General features: G+C 56.2%; 1 protein-coding gene across 2 annotated transcripts; it reads right to left on the bottom strand.

Moving 5' to 3' along the window:
• Positions 1–7,638: 7,638 nt before the first annotated feature.
• On the bottom strand, positions 7,639–12,173 carry ZNF579 (zinc finger protein 579). Of its 2 annotated transcripts, none has more exons than XM_061140253.1 (2): positions 11,385–12,173; positions 7,639–9,770 (listed from the first exon to the last, which is right to left on the bottom strand). In XM_061140253.1, the coding sequence occupies exon 2, from the start codon at positions 9,766–9,768 to the stop codon at positions 8,065–8,067; it is 1,704 nt and encodes a 567-aa protein (XP_060996236.1). In that variant the 5' UTR covers positions 9,769–9,770; positions 11,385–12,173; the 3' UTR covers positions 7,639–8,064. The 2 variants fall into 2 exon arrangements, with proteins under 2 accessions (XP_060996236.1, XP_060996237.1); XM_061140254.1 differs by lacking the exon at positions 11,385–12,173 and adding an exon at positions 10,760–10,839.
• Between the last annotated feature and the right edge of the window lie 4,855 nt (positions 12,174–17,028).

Raw genomic sequence — 17,028 nt, 5'->3', positions numbered from 1 at the left:
GCCAGGCACGGTGCCGGGCGTGGCGAGATAAGAGGCCACAGGAGGCTGGGGACTTGGCCTCGGAGGCTGGATTCCAAACTGCCCTCCTGGGGTGCCGAGAGCAGAGAGCTGAAGCTGCCGCGGGGCTGGTGCCCGGGAGCGGCGGGTGAGCTCCAGGCAGGTGGCCGACCCTGTGGGCCTCGGAGCCCCTGCCTGGCTCAGCTCCTCGGCCTGTCTGGGCCAAATCTCCAGTCATCCTTTAGTCACTCAGTCGTGTCTGACTCTTCGGGACCCCATGGACTATAGCTCGCCAGGCTCCTCTGTCCATGGGATTCTCCAGGGAACAATATTGGAATGGAATGCCATGCCTTCCTCCAGGGGATCTTCCCAACCCAGGGATCCAACCTGGGTCTCCTGTATTGGCAGGCAGGTCCTTTAGCACTGAGCCACTGAGCCTTCAGGGAAGCCCAGGTCTCTAATTACCCCTCCTCAAAGCCCTCCTTGATCACCGGGCTGAAGTCTCGTCTCTCATCACACGCTGGCCAGAAGCCCTCGCTTCTCACGCAGCATTGCTTCTCCCTCTGGTTTTGATTTTTTTTATTAAAGTGTAGTTGATCTTGTGTTGTGTTAGTTTCAGATACAACAAACTGCTTCAGTTACACACATGTGTGTGCGTGCTCAGTCACGTCCGACTCTTTGCAACCCCATAGACTGCAGCCTGCCAGGCTCCTCTGTCCATGGGATTCTCCAGGCAAGAATACTGGAGGGGGTTGCCATTCCCTTCTCCAGGGGATCTTCCCCAACCAGGGATCAAACCCAACACACACTCTTTCAGACCTTTTTCCTGGGGAAGCCCCAGTTACACACACACACACACACTCACTCTTTTAGACCCTTTTCCTTGGGACGCCCCAGTTACACACACACAGGCGCGTGCGCTTGCACACACACACACGCTCAGACCTTCTCCCGCATGGTCACTAGCATACACCAAGTTCCCTGTGCTGCTTTCCCTCGCCCCTGACAACACCCGGCACTCAGACACAGGTGAGCTCCTGTGAGGTTCATAAAGGGGCACTGGACAGTAATATAGACTATTTATATGAGATAACGCCGGGTTTGCCGCTCAAAGTATAAAAGAAACAGCTGTGAATCCATTCGGGCTCATATAAATGACTGAAGACATGAATAAGCAGGAGGGACAGAAGAATTCTCCCCCAAAACGTGTCTGGATACAGCCCCCTCCAGAAGGCGGAGCTTTCTTCCCCTCTGTTTACGGAGTCTGTTTACGGAGTAGAGCTTGGAAGCAGGGTGACACTCCGCACCGTGCAAACCGCTGGGTGAGGGGAGCAGCCTCAGTGACGTCATGGGGTACCTTGTCCAGGAGCCGCGGGGCGCGGGGGCGTGGCCTCTCGTCCAGGAATCGCTCAGGGGCCAGGGTCGTGCAAGACCGAGGCAGCCTCAGGAGTGGCCACAGGCCAGTGGAGGCTCAGGGGCAGGACGGAAGGCCACACGGTGTCCTGAGGGTGGGGCGGGGGGATCCTGGGACAGAAAGACAATAGGGGAAAGGAGCGAAATCTGGGGAAGGGGCTTGCATTAGGTTGATAGAAACCTGCTGATACTAGCGTCTTGGTTTTGGATGATAAGGACCTGATGATATCCGGGAAACCTGGGCCAGGGGTACCCAACCTCAGTACCACCATAGCAACTTCTCTGTATATTTAAAACGATTCCAGAAGGAAAAAGTTATTTAAGAAGAATCTGTGCTGCTCAGGTGCTTCTGTAAGCTCCCAAAGTTTATCAGATGGTAACATAACCTGCTGGAGAAGGCAATGGCAACCCACTCCAGTGCTCTTGCCTGGAGAATCCCAGGGACGGCGGAGCCTGGTGGGCTGCCGTCTATGGGGCCGCACAGAGTCGGACACGACTGAAGCGCCTTAGCAGCGGCAGCAGCAACATAACCTGCGTGCTTTTCACTGAATTTAAATTTTATCAAGGACAAGGAGGTTAGATAAATATTTGATATCTTGGTATGATACACACGCCGAAGTGTTTAGCGGTGATGTGGACTCATGTTTGCAGATTGCTTTGAAATGCATTTTTAAAGGATAGGTGGCTGGAGGCCGTCTGTATTTCCCCTCAAGTTTTCTGTGAACCTAAAATGGCCTTAGATATTAAAATCTATTCGTTTTTAAAAAGATGGATGGGGAGGTCCCTGGTGGTCTAGTGGTTAGGATTCTGTGGCTTCACTGCCATGGCCTGAGTTCAATCCCTGGTTGGGGGACTGAGAGACCACAACCCACGTGGCACAGCCTAAATAAATAGATGTATAAAATGTTAAACAGGAAAGGGAAGTCAAGTCCTGCCAGCCTCTTCACGAATCCCTTGGGGCGCTGTCTGCACTTCACTGGGGCAGAGAGCAGACTCCTGTGAGTTGCTGCTGGATCTGGTCCCCCTCCCCTTGCTCATCTCCTCTCCCGTCTCTGCCTCCGCCCAGGCCGGCCTCTCTGTTCCCTGGACGCACGGGTCACAGTCTCACCTCAGGAGCTCTGCATCCGCTCTGCCCTCCCCTGGCACACGTCCCTGCTTATCTTCGAGGCCCGCTCCTGTCCTGTTTGGACAGCCTGGAGCTCCCACCACACCCCACCTTGTCCCGCGTCTCCCTGATCCACAGCATCATCCCCTTCGAAGATGCTTTGTCCCTTCCCTGATCACTGTGTTTTCATGTCTGTCTCCTCCCACCAGGAAGGACACCCCTCGTGGGGACGGCCTCGTGTCTGTTTCACTAGACAGTGCGTGATCAACAGCTAGCACGGTGCCCAGCCCAGAGTGGGAGTTCAGCAAGTGTTTGGTTTCCTTGTTTTTTAAATTTCGTTTTCGTTATTTACTTTTGGCTGCACTGGGTCTTCACTGCAGCGTGCGGGCTTCTCACTGTGGTAGCTTCTCTTACTGTGGAGCACCGTCTCTAGACACACAGGCTTAACTGCCCTGCAGCGTGTGGGATCTTCCCAGACCAGGGATTGGACCCATGGTCCCTGTATTGCAGGTGAATTCTCAACCACTGGACCACCAGGGAAGCCCAGCAAGTATTATTTTGAACTGATGTCCTGAGTATATTTATGTGCATCTCCTACCGGAACGTGAGCTTGTTTGCTTCTCTGCTGATGTTTTACCTCTAAACACAAGATGCTCCGTAGAGTTTAGGATGAATAAATGAATGAACGGGATAAGCATGAATCACAGGCTCTGGCATGGTGACAGCCGAGACTTTGATTGGTTCTGGGGGTGGGGAGAGGAGATGCAGTCTTGTGGGGCTGAGCCTTATCCTGTGCGATCTGACGTTATCTCTGGGTGAACAGTGCCAGAACTGAATTGAATTCTAGACGCCCCAGGTGGCTCAGCAGTAAAGAATCCAGCTGCCAGTGCCTGCCAGTGCAGAGGTCGCGAGTTCAATCCCTGAGTCAGGAAGAGCCCCTGGAGGAGGAGATGGCAACCCACTCCAGTGTGGTTGCCTGGAGAACCCCATGGACAGAGGAGCCTGGTGGGCTACGGTCTATGGGGTCACAAAAGAGTGAGACAGGGTTTGGTGACTAAACAACAAAAGTTTGGTGATGAATTGCTTGATGTGTGACCACTGGGAGTATCAGAGATGAAGTATTTCACGAGTAGTATTAGAGTAGAGTGGAGAAGAAAAACAGAAGGGTTTTCTTTACATACCTACGATAGTCATATTCGTAGGGACAAGAAGTGGAATGGTGATTGTCGGGGGAGATTGGAGGGGAATGGAGAGTTACCCATTGCTTAATGGGCACAGGGTTTCAGTTGGGGACGATGAAAAAGTTCCGGAAATGGAGGGTGGCCATGGTTACACGGCAATGTGAATGTCCTTAATGCCACTGAACTGCACACTTAAGTGGGTAAAAAGGTAAATTTTATGTTCTGTTTTACCTCAATAGAAAAGAGCTGGAAAATGGGGGAAACAAAGAAAAAAAAAAATAGCACAGGCTTTGGGACGACACTGCTCAGGGTCATATCAGGAACTGCCGCTTCCTACCAGACCTTGAGGACATCTGTTCATGTCTCTGGACTTGAGTTTCGTTCTTAGGAAAATAGAGCTCCCTTGGGAAGCCCACATGTCTCACTGGTGGGACTGTAGGTGGAGAATGGTCTGGCAGTTTCTTGGAAAGCTCACCTTAAACTTCCCACACACCCTCGCAATTCCGCTCCTGGGAATCTGCCCGAGAGAAACGGAGACACACGTCTACAGGAAGACTTGTACACACGTGTTCACAGCAGCACTGTTTTTTTAAGTTATTTATTTTTAGTTGGAGGACAGTTGCTTCCCAGCATTGTGTTGGCCTCTGCCATGCATCAGCCTGACCCAGCCGCAGGCGCACACACATCCCTGCCCTCCGGAAGCTCCCTGCTACCTCCCGCTCCTCCAGGTCGTCACAGAGCTTTGGGTTTGAGCTCCCTCTGTCACGCAGCAAAGTTCCGCTGGCTGTCTCATTTTCCACATGGTGATGCATTTGTCTCAGTGCCGTTCTCCCAGTTCTTCCCACCCTCTCCTTCCCCCTCTGCGTCCACAAGTCCGTTCTCTGTGTCTGCATCTTCACTGTGTAGCAGCAGTATTTGTGAGAGCCAAAGAATGGATCCAACCCAAAGGCCCGTGAATGGGTGGAATGGAATAGTATTCAGCCGTGAAAGGAACGACATGCTGATATAATTTACAGCCTGGATGGACCTTGAGGACACCAAGTGAAAGAGACCAGATATGAGAGGCCACGTGTTGTGTGACCCACGCCTGTGAAATGTCCAGAAAAGGCATGTCTCTGGTGACAGAAAGTACATTCGTGTCTGCCTGGGATTAAGGATGGAAGTCGGAAGTGCGTTTAATGAGCACAAGAGATCTTTGCAGGCGGGGGCGGGGGTGGTGGTGGTGATGAAAATGTTCTAAAATTGGATTGTGGCGATACTTGCAAGATCCTGTGAATTTACCAAAAATCATTGACCTGTACACTTAAGATGAGTGAATTCTGTGGAATGTAAGTGACACCTCAACAAACCTGCTTAAGAAGAAAAAACAGAGCCTGTAATGGTATCTCTCTAAGGATGCCGTTGTGAAGATTGTGCGCTAATTCACGTCAATCTCCTTAGAGATGTAGGGTAAATGCTCAAGAAATGTGTTCTGTATTATTATGATCAAGTGTGACAAGATCGTCTGTGTAAAATGCTCACTCCAGGGAAAGACAGCAATCGAAACAGAGTTAAGATTCACAAACAGCCCTAATATTGCTTTACAATAATACCAATCGCTTGGTTATTTTATCATTTCCTGGGGCTGTCCCACCTACGTGGGCCTGTTTTCTCATCTGCAGAATGGGAGAAGTGGGCTCCGTCTCCAAGGCCCTTTTCTTGCTGTGAGTCCTATATTTTGCTGTAAGTCCTATATTTTGTTCTGGCAATGTTTCTCTTCAGATGTGGTGTCCTGAGGTATGAGTAAGCATGTGGGGTGGGGGAGGACAGTGGGCACACCTTAGTGGGGTGCCTTGGGGCTTGGAGACCAGGATGTGTGTGTGTGGGGGGCGCTTGAAAGGTGGGTTGCATGACTGGGAGCTGATTGTGAAGGTTGTATGGGCCTGGTGCAGGGTTCAGGGTGCAGAGCCAGTCCAGTCTGGGTTGGAGTCCTGTATCCGCTGTTCCCTACCTCTGGGACTTTGGACAAGAGAGTCCTGCTCCGGGCAGTGTTAACTCCTCTGGAAAATGGTGAGGACGTTCCCTGTGGGGAGCTAGTATTCCCTGAGTTCATATCTATACCAGTAAGAAAGCAACAGCAGCAAAAACTTGACCCCAGGTGCCAACCACTGTCTTCAACTCTCTCCACAAAGTAATTTTTTTTTTCCGGTCATGCCATGCAGCTTGTGGGGGTCTTAGTTCCCCAATCAGGGATTGAACCCAGGACCTTGGCAGTAAGAGTCCAGAGTTCTAACCAGTGGACCTCCAGAGAATTCCCCACAGTAACACGTTGATCCAAAGGGCTCAGTTCACATTAGTGATCATGGAAGTAGGACAAATGCCTTCTTAGCATGAACCCTCAGTTTGCCTCTTCTATAAACAGGGCTGTGTAATCACCTCCCTCAAGGAGTTTCATCTGTGAGATTGTGCTGAAACGGTGTCTGGCCTGCAACTAGGATGTGGTAATAGGGAGCCACTGAAGGTTCCTGGAGAGGGAGGTGGCTGGCCTGTAAGGAAAGCATACCCCAGCCCCCTTCCCTCCAGCACCCAAGGTTAAGTTACAGCTTCAGGTGGGATCTAGCGCACTGGAGAATGGGGCTTATTTGGAAACTCATTATTTGTGCCAACATGTGATTACCTCCCCACCAGTCTGTGAGCTCCCCGAGGGCTGGTGGTCCTCTGGTCTTTGGCGCCAACATGCAGCCCGGGGTGTGGTGAACGCAGCACAAATGGAGACCTTCCTACGTGCCCGACACCGTTCCAAGGGCTCGGCTACAATGTGTCTCGTTACGTCTGGGAATTCTGCAAAGCTCCGAGTGGTCATCGTCTCCCCGGCCTGCCTCTCAGCCCCCATCTTCGCAGCTTCCCTCCTGCCCGCTCCCTCTGCCAGTTTCATCGCACCAGGGAAGCAGACCCCCTCCCTGAGTCTCGAGCCTCTGTCTGCTGCCCTGGAAAACAAGGATGATGTCACCCGCCCCTTGCCTGGCCTCCCAGGTGCCGAGAGACCTGGGGGGCAGGATGTCAGTAGGAGGAAAGAGGGGGGACTTAAGGAGGACTGGCCTGGAGACATCCCCCCTCCACTACTAGGACCTAAACACACACACAAACACACACACACACACACACACACACACACAGACCTCGAGGTCTGTGTACACAATGACACTGCCCACCCCGCCCATGGTTCCTTGTGGTTTTTTAAACAGGGAGCAGCCACCCAACACACACACACACACACCCCTGCTCCTTCACCCCTGCTCTTCCCTCTTTCCACCAGTTCTTCATGCAGGTCAAAAGGTCAGAGGTCATCTCCCCAGAGGCCCTGCCGTCCCCTTGGGCTCCATCTTCACAGCACCCTGCAGTTCTCTTGGAAGCCCTTATCAATACCCGATGTTACCGTGCAGTCTGGCTTATTGCCTAGGGCAGCGAGGTTCTGGTGGAGCTTTTTGTGATGTGGAATGTTCTAGACTTGTGCTGTTCAGCCGGGTAGCCACCAGCCACAGGGTGATACTGGGCACTTGAAACAGTGTGACTGAGGAATGCTTAATCTTATTCCGTTTTAATTATTTTATCATAAACGTATCAGCAGGAGTGCCGCCTGGGGCCGGTGGCTACACCGAGTCAGCCAGTGCCGAGTGGCTTTCCTCTTCTCGCATCCCGGGGCCTCGAGCTGCGCCCAGGCAGTGTTCGGTCAATGAGTGCACGTAAGGGTCCCCAAAGACCCCCGGGGCAGAGGGTAGCTTGTCGTCTGCCGCCCCTGGCTCTTCTCATGAATGTCTTGCTTGGCTGGTGGGCCCATGTCCCCTGAAGTGGGGCTCTGCCTCCTTCCACTCTGAGCCAAGGCTCAGGGCCTGGCAGACGCCGCCCTGCTCCCCAGACCCCCTCCGCCGGCCCTCCCTGCACAGACAGCCCCACTCTCTCCAGTTCCACAAACTCACATTTATTCACAGACGGACAAAGGGACAGGGACAGACCTTTGCTCACTGGGGACTGCCCCCCACCCCAGGATCCGGCAGTTCCAAAGAGGTGATGGTGTCCAGTGTGTGAAATGGGGAGGCAGCCAGGCTGGGGGGGGGGTCCCCCTTCAGTCTCCATCCCTCTGGCCAATGTCCTCCGCCTCCGACTCAGCGTCCTGCCTTCAGACGTGGGGCGAGCAGTTTCTAACCAGCATCAGGGGCCTGGGGGTGGGCGATGGGGACCGAGGAGCGTCCAGCCCCCGCCCCTAGTGTCGAGGGCTGGAAGGGGAGGGTGGGTTCACAGAGGAGGCTCCTCTCTTTTCACTTCCCTCCTCCGTGCTGCAGGCCGGGGCGGGGGCGTCTCCCACGGAGGGGCTGAGGGGGGCGGTGCCGGTCAGGAGGCCAGGCCCCCCATTCCGCGCAGGTGAGCCTTGCTCTCAGTCTCCTCTTCCTCCATCTCGAAGGCCGAGTGGTCTTGGCTGTCGAAGCAGGAGGCGCTGAGGAAGACAGGGGGTGCTGCTGCCGCCGGCGACTGGGGCGGGGACCCCGGGGACGGCGGCTCTTCCTTGATGTGGGCGAGGGGCAACGGGAGCCCCTCGGCCTCCTGGCCCGCGGGGGGCGGCGGGGCGCGCGGCGGCGAGGCCGGGGCCTGCAGTGCCTGCTGCGCGGCGGCGGCCCGCTCCAGCTCGGCGCGGTGGCAGCGCTGGTGACGCAGCAGGCTGTAGGCGCGGGAGAAGCGGCGCGAGCAGTGCGGGCAGGGGTGCGGGGCCGGGCCCCCCGCGTGCACCTGCGCGTGGCGCGCCAGGTCGGCCAGCCTCTTGAACTCCCGCTGGCAGCGCACGCACTGGAAGGGCCGCGCGCCCGAGTGGGTCACCCCGTGCTGCCGCAGGTGCGCCCGGCGCCGGAAGCCTTTGCCGCACTCGGGGCACCAGAATCGGGGTTCGCCGGCCGGGGCCCGGGCAGGGGCCGCCTCGCCTCCGTTCTGCCCGCCTGGCCCGCCCTCCGCGGCGGCCCCGCGCTCCGCCCCTTCGCCCCCCTCGGGCCCCCTCCCTGAGGTCCGGCCGCCCGCCGCCGCCACCTTGTCGTCCTTCTTGGCCGCCGCGGGCAGCGGGGCCAGCAGGCTGAGCGCGCCGTGGACGCGGCGGTGCTGGCGGAGGTAGGAAGCCAAGCGGAAGGCCAGGCCGCAGTCTGTGCACACGAAGGGGCGATCGGTGGAGTGGACCAGCCGGTGGCGGGACAGCGACCAGGGCCTGGCGAAGGCCTTGAGGCAGATGGAGCACTGGTGGCGCTTGGGGCGCGGCGGGGGCCCCCCCTCGCCCTCCTGATCGCCCTCGGGGCGCAGGCACGGGTGCGCTTTGAGCTCGCCCTTGGTGGCGAAGGCCTCCCGGCAGCGGAGACACAGCAGCGTCCAGTCGGCCTGCAGCAGGACCTGCTTCTCCTCCTGCCGCCCGGCCGCCAGCGCCAGCTCGGCCCTGAGCTCCGCCGCCCCGGCCTCGGCCTCGGCCCCCTCCGGCTCGCGGGGCCCCGCGCTAGTGGCAGCTGCCGGCGTGGCCGGCTCCCCCGTGGCCCACGGCTCAGGCCGCGCAGCCGCTGCCTCCTCCGCCGCCGCGTCTTCCTCCTCCGCTCCGGCGCCGGGTGGCTGCTCGGCGGCCTTGTCCTGCGGGCCCCAGCCGGACTCGGCCGCCTCCTTGGCCGCCCTGTCGATGGCCAGCTCGACGCCGCCTCCTGCGTGCTCCTGGGCCAGGTGGCGCCGGAGCTGCGCGGGCTCGGGGAAGGTGCGCGGGCAGGCGGCGCAGCGCAGCGGGGGCTGCGGCCCGTGGCCGCGCAGGTGGCGCGAGAGGTGGGCCGGCCGGCGGAAGGCCTTGGGGCACAGGGGGCAGGCGTGGGGCCGCAGGCCCGAGTGGCTCAGCCGGTGCCGGGAGAGGTAGTAGGGGAAGCGGAAGAGGCGGCCACACGTGGGGCAGGGCAGGGGCGCCCGGGGGGCTCCGGCACCCCCCCGGCCACGGCCTCGGCCTCGGCCTCTGCCCCGGCCCCGGCCTCGGCCCCGGCCCCGGTGAGGTGGGCTTCCCTGGGCAGGTGGAGGAGGTTGCGGATCCATGCCTGTAAATACAAAGGGAAAAGACAGAGATATTGTTGCGGGGGCGGGGGGCTGCGGGGGTGGGGGGGCAGTGCAGAAATGCAGAGCCAGAGCGATGGAGAGACAGAGAGGGTCAGAGGTTTAGCGGGGCAACAGAGGGACAGACAGACGAGGAAAGGGGCTGGAGCGAGAGGCAGAGACCTGGAGAAGCAGAAGACGGGACGGCGAGAGGCAGAAAGCAGGAGAGAGAGAGAGAGACAGAGAGATGGGGACACCCAGCAGAGACAGAGATGAAGAGAAAACAAAGAGATGCGGGCAGAGATGGGGCCAGCAGAGACCAGCGGGACCGCGGCAGGATGGAGAGAGGGAGAGAAAGAGAGACAGAGAGCGAGACCGAGACAGACAGACGAAAGCGGGGGCAAAGTCAGTGAAGCGCTTTTCCTCCCGGGGGGGCCCCGTCCGGAGCGTGCCGGGAGGGGCCGGGACACAGTCCCCGGTGCCAGAGAGGAGGGGGTGGGAGGCAGGGTCCGGAGGCCCCGGAAATGGAGTGTGGGTGCCTCGGTGGCCAGAGGCTGGGAGAGGCCGGGATAGGAGGGCTCGGAGTCCTAGGCCGGGAGGGGGCTCAGGGGCCCGGAATCCGGGGGCTGGGGGTGCGCGCGCGCGCTGGGGAGGAAATGCCGGGGACCCGCATCTGGACTTGTGTACCTGGGGTGGGGGGTGTGGATTCCGGGGTCCCCGGGGGTGGAGAAGGCTGGGGGAGGGGGCCGGGCGCCTGAGACAAGGGAGAGGAGGGGCCTGGGGGCCCGGGCCTGGACGCCCCCCCGAGGAAGGCCGCTGGGGCTGGGTGGGGAGCCCCCGGCCCCCGAGGGGGACCCGTCCCCGCGCTGGGCCCAGCCCTCGGCCCCCCGCAGGCGTGATCGGCAGAATCGGGGCGACGGGTCGCGGCCTCCCCGGCAGGGTTTTGAGCCCGGGACCCGCGGCTCGGTCCCGCGGCCCGGCGCCCGGCCCTTACCTCCGCGCCCTCCGCCTCTCCGCTCCTTTCTTCCTTCCCCGCGGCCGGCCGAGCGCGGACGGCGGTAGCGGGGAGGCAGGGCCCCCGAGCGCGGTGGGGGCGGGGGCGGGGGAGGAGGCTGGGCTCGGTGTCGCCGCCTAAGCCTTCCCCCCGGAAACCCAGCTCCTCGCCCGCGCCTGGAAGGGGAAAAGGCTGGCGGGGAGGCCGGAAGCGGGTGGACGCGGGGACCCAGGAGGCGGGGACGCAGGGCGGCTCGGACGCCTGGGTCCTCTAAGGGGAGGGGGCTGGGGGCCCGTCCTCTGCCTCCAGGAGGTCAGCCCCCACCTCCCACAACACACGCACACCCGCACACACACACCCATTCATTCCTTCAACACATGCACATTCATCAGGTCCTGTCAGCGCCAGGCACTGTGCGGGGCGAGGCGGGTGGCCGGGAAAGATGGTGAATGCGGCCCTGAGTGACAGCCGACGGGAAAAGGCTCCGCAATCGGGACGGGAACCTGACTGCAGCCGTCACTCGGCTGCCTGAGAAGGCGACGTTCCGTCTGTGAGCCTCAGTCTCTCCCTCCGTGATTAACCCCCGCGTGGCTATCCCCTTGACGTTAAGAAACCGGTTACTCACTGTGCTACGTAGATTCACTCCATCCGAAGCCACCGCTGTTTACTGAGCACCTACTACGAGCTAGCTCTGTCCTTGGTGCTGGAGCTTCAGTAGCAGAGACAGAGGCCACTGGACCCAGTACACAGGGAGCTCGCGGTCTGACGGAGCAGGAGACAGACACAGGCCCTCCTGCCCTCCCGGAGAGTTTGCTCCGAGGCAGGAAGCAGGGTGCCCTGCGATTACCGGAGCAGACTCGCCTCTGAGTGAGAGTGACCCCTGAGGGCTTCCTGGAGGCAACAGTGTTTCTGCTGAAGCCTGCAGGATGCAAGCCAAGAGTTAGAAATGGGAAGAGGGAGCAAATGCAAATAGGAAGGAAATATACCAGCACTACGCAGAAACATGCCAGGAGAAGTGTCTGTATCAGGTTAATTGTTGCAGTATTGTGCCTTGCTTCAAAACAGGGGAAGTGAACTAAATGCGCATCCGCCCATCCGTCGGGGATTTGAGTGATAAATCTACCCAGCGGAATGCTGTGTGTTCATAAAAGAAAGAACAAAGAAGTTCGCTGTGTAAAAATATGGAAAGGTTCCAAGTGATAACAGAGGAAAATTTGGAAGATGGAGCATAGCCTGCCCCGTCTGCACTTATCAGTGGGCTGTGTCTGGGCGAACTGGGAGGAGAGCGAAGAGCTGGCAACATTGTCTAACTCCCAAGACTGAAAGTGACTACACTCTCTCCTTTTGTACTTTTGGAACTTGAAACCATGGTGAATGTGTTTCATACTTCACAAAGTAAAGAGAAAAGATGCAAATAGGGATAATAAAAAATAAATGAAAATAAATGATAACTTACAATGTAAGTGCTTTACAAACACAAACCCATTTGTTCCTCCTGGTGTTAAGAAGTGGGTAACGTTACTCTCCCATTTCACAGAGCAGTGAGGTCCTGAGAGTTTCAAAGTGGTGGGTCTAAGTCTCTGTATCTCACAAAGAGATGGGAGAGATGGTAGTGGGTGAGGAGCATGATTTTTAAAAGCACTTGGTGGATAATGCTGCATTTTAAGAATCAAAAGTTTAAACACATCCATGGAAACAATAAGTACCAAATTTGGGATAGGGTGACCTCTGAGAAGGGAGAGGCAGTCAGGGGAGGGGAGAGATCTATGGAGTCAGGAGTACCTTATGTTTTAAAACTAGTAGTCAATATATGAACATGTTGTGTGTATATTTTTATTTGTTAAAATACACATAACATAAAATTTACCACTTTAGAGACTTCCCTGGTGGTCCAGTGGTTAGGAATCTGGGCTTCCACTGCAGGGGGTGTGGGTTTGACACCTGGTTGGAGACTAGGATCCCACATGCTTCGTGGTGCAGCAAAAAAATAAAATAAAATAAAAATTTACTATTTTAGCCATTTTGAACTGTGTACAATTCAGTGATATAAGAACATTCACAAAGTTGTACAATAAACCCCAGTGTCTAGTTCCAGGACTTTTTCATCACCCTGGACAGAAACCCAGATCTATTAATCTGTCATTCCCCATTCCCTTCTCCCCTCAGCTCCTGGCAACCAATAATTGTCTTTCTGTCTCTATGGGCTTGTCTGCTGTGGATGTTTCATATCAGTTGAGTCATCCAGTGTGTAGTCCTCTATGACTGGCTTCTTTCACTTATGTTTTTCAGGTTCATCCATGTGTAGCCTGTGTCAATACCTCATTCTTTTTTATTTAACTATTTTCAGCTGCACTGGGTCTTCGTTGTGGTGCACGGGCTTCCCATTGCGGTGGCTTCTCTTGTTGCAGAGCACAGACTCTGGGCATGCAGGCTTCAGTAGTTGCAGCGCATGGACCCAGTAGTTGCAGTTTGTGGGCTTTAGAGCACAGGCTCAATAGTTGTGGTTCACGGTCTTAGTTGCTCCACGGTATGTGGAATCTTCTCTGACCAGGGATTGAACACATGTCCCTTGCATTGGCAGGCTGATTATTATCCATGCACCACCAGGGAAGTCCAATGCTTCATTCTTTTTATGGCTGAGTAATATTCCATCATATGGGTTACTGTATTTTGTTTATCCATTCATTTGTTCATGAACCTTAGATAGTTTCTATCTTTGAACTGTTGTGAACAGTACTGTTACGAGCATTCGTTACGTGTAAAGTTTTTGTTTTAATGGCTGTTTTCAATTCTTTTGGGTATATACCTAAGTGTGTGTGCATTTATTTTATTATATATATTTTAAAGCCTTAAAGTATTTTTTCCTAAATAAAAGAAAGAAACGAATTCAGGAATGAGGGTGAGGGAAAGCAGTTTCAGAGGGATCAGCGTGCGGTCCGTGTGTGCAGCGGCGGCGGCCGTGGGAATCTGTGCCTTGTGGGGACACGTGGGGCCTTGGATTGGGGCATGGCAAGAGCCTCACGAGCAACGACGTCCGGCCTCCCAGTCCAGGCTGAAGGCCGGACGCATTCCGAGTGTACTGAGGAGCCATTGAAAAGGTTTTAAGCTGGAGAGTCACATGATCCGATTAGTGTTTTAGAGAAATTCCTGTGGGACCCGCGCGGAGGCCGGGCCGGATGCAGGAGAGACGGAGAGGCCGAGCAGGGAGGGGGCGGGGCCCGGGTCCAGGTGAGCGAGGAGGCCTGGGCGGGGCCGGCTGGGGCTGGGGGCTGGGTCCCCGTGTAGGGGGCGGGGCCCCTGGGCAGCGGGCGGGGCCCGGGTCCAGGTGAGCGTTGAGGCCTGGGCGGGGCCGGCTCGGTCTGGGGGCGGGGCCCCGGGCAGAGGGCGGGGTCCTCTGGTTGGGGGCGGGGGCTGGCGCTGATTGGTCCAGCGCTGCCCTTCTGGATGCCACTCCCGCCGCTGCCGCCTCCTCATTGGCGTCCCTGCTTCGCGGACCCGCCCCTCCCTCCGTCCGGTCTCCAGCACCAGGAAACCATAATCATTTTTGCTCCTGTGCTGAACGCGGTCCCTGTCCCGGGGCTCTCACCTCTTCCTCCCTACCTTCCTCACCTACACCTCCGCTCCCCGCCCTACCTGCCTGAACCCTGGAGCCTCCCTTAACGGGCTCCAGCCTTTCTCCCTCTGCTCCATCCTCACCGCGCTCTTGGCTCGTTCACTCTCAGGGCTTTGCACGCACACTTTTCTGTCTGGAATGCCCTCCTCCTAGGTTGTCGTGTCCGACCCTGTGACCCCATGGACTGTAGCCCGCCAGGCTCTTCTGTCCATGGGATTCTCCAGGCAAGAATACTGCAGTGGGTTGCCATTTCCTTCTCCCGGGGATCTTCCCAACCCAGGGATCGAACCCGCTTCTCCTGCACTGCAGGCGGATTTTTTACACCTGGGAAGCCTCTCCTAGATTACCATCATGTTTTCCTTACTTCCCTCGTTTCTTACAGATCTCCTCAGAGACATCTGTCTCGTCCACCTTAGCTCAAATAGCCCTTTTGGGAACTCTCTGGCGGCCCAGTGGTTAGGACTCCGCGCCTCCATGGCAGAGGCATCCGTTCGATCCCTCATAGGGGAACTGTGATCCCACAAGCAGCGCAGCGCGGCCAAATAAATAAATAAAAATTAAAAGACCTCTCCTGTCACCATCTAGTCCTTGCTTGGCCCTAATTTCCAACATTGTACGTATCACAAATATTAGGCTGTGTATCAGTTGCCCACTGATTGCCTATTTCCCCTTCCACTGGAATATAAACGCCCCGAGGGCGGGGGGTTTCTTCACATGTTTGTTTACCTGCTTTACCCTAGTGAGCGTCGCACGTCGAGCAATATTTGTAGGTGAATAAAGAGGGCCGAGGGGCTTCCCAGGTGGTGCTAGTGGTAAAGAACCTACCTGCCAATGCAGGAGACGTTCAGGGACGCAAGTTCGATCCTGAAGATGGGGAAGGTCTCCTGGAGGAGGGCTAGCAACCCACTTCAATATTTTTGCCTGGAAAATCCTTTGACTGAGGAACCTGGCGGGCTACAGTCCAGGGGGTCGCAAAGAGTTTGACACGACTGAAGAGACTTAGGGCGCACACAAAGAGGGACGCGGGGTGAGGAGGACGCGGCTTCAGGTTTTGCAATGGGGGCTCCCTGGAAGGGAAGACTGCCGTGGGGAGGAGGGGAGATGCGGAGCGCAGGTGAGCGGGTCTGCGCGCGGGAGTCAGCGCCGCCCACAGAGGCGTGGGAGTGCCGGCGTCTGGCTAGAAGTTGATGCTCCGGAACCGCTGAGATCGCCCCCAGGGTAAAACCCATCCCTTCAGCCTCTGAGCCTCAATTGAGCACATCGATAAAATGGATTCTCCGTGTCACGAGTAGGGGACCAGGTCCAGGCCACCCCCTGACACTGGGGAGCATTCGGGAAAGGGGTGAGTCCCTTTCGCTACCGTCTCGGAAGAGAAAGGATTGGAGTGCAGGTGAGGTGGGAGGGAGGTCCCTATTCATCACCCTACTGCCAGGCGAGCGTCTCCATGACAACCCTGGCACATTTCTCGGCCCTCGACTCTGCAGGCAGAGCGGTCTCCAAGTGGGCGGGTCTTGTCCCTGGGGGCGGTACCTGTACCTAAAGAGGTGGGTCTTGTTTCTCCAACTCGGAGAAATATATATATTTATTTTACCCCAAATGGGTGAGTCTGTTTCCCCTTGCTGAGTAGTGGGGGTAGAGAGGAGAGGTTGAGCATTCCCAGGGGCCGATCTGCCACCCTTCCAAGTGGGCACGTGTGGATCTCCAGGCAAAACGTCTTTCTTGAATGATAAACTCCCACTTGTTTGCCCTCAAACTTATCTCCTTCATTTAAATGTTTTTTTTCTGTGTGAAATATAAGACGTATCGGTGTAAAGCGCATGATAAAAACACACAATTTAACAAAGAATTATAAAATAATCAGCAGATTAAGAAAAGGAATGTTGGCAGCTGCCCCAGAGCCCCATAGAAGGTTCCACTATGTCCCACCCCGAGCTTAACCCATCTATCCACACTGTTGTGAGTTTTACAGGAAAAAAAAAAAAAGTTTTCCTCTAGATGGCTCACACCCACAGGGCGTCCTAAGCGATATTGCAGTTCAGTTTTGCTTGCCTCCATGTGGTAGAAGGAAATGGGACTCTACCTATCTGGTTTCTTTGGCCTGGCTTCTTTGTAACTTTCACTTGTGTAACTGTGTATCTCTGTATTCATGCATTCTCTTCCTGTATAGTGTTTATAGATTTAAATGGCAGAGTTGGGTCTTTGTTGCAGCAGGAGGGATTTTCGTTGACTCCTGTGGGATCTTTCTGTGGCATGTGGACTTAGGTGCTCAAGACATGTGGGATCTTAGTTCCCCCACCAGGGATGGAACCTGTGTCCCCTGCATTGCAAGGCAGATTCTTAACTGAACAATCAAGGAAGTCCCTATAGTATTTCATAGCATAATATTTGTTGTTGTTGTTGTTCAGTCGCTAAGTCATGTCCAACCCTTTTGCAACTACGTGGACCCATGCAGTCCACCAGGCTCCTCTGTCCATGAGGATTCTCCAGGCAAGAATAATGGAGTGGGTTGCCATTTCCTTTTCCAGGGGATCTTCCCCACCCAGGGATTGAACCTGGGTCTCCTGCACTGCAGGCAGCTTCCTTGTCATCTGAGTCACCAGAGAAGCCTGCATAAATATACCATCATTTATTTATTCACTGTATTGGTGATGAATGT

The sequence above is a fragment of the Dama dama genome, chromosome 4 (assembly GCF_033118175.1).
Source record: "Dama dama isolate Ldn47 chromosome 4, ASM3311817v1, whole genome shotgun sequence".
NCBI classification, from domain to species: domain Eukaryota; kingdom Metazoa; phylum Chordata; class Mammalia; order Artiodactyla; family Cervidae; genus Dama; species Dama dama.
The sequence above is the reverse complement of the archived record's forward strand: the minus strand, read 5'-3'. Positions and strand labels throughout refer to the sequence as shown.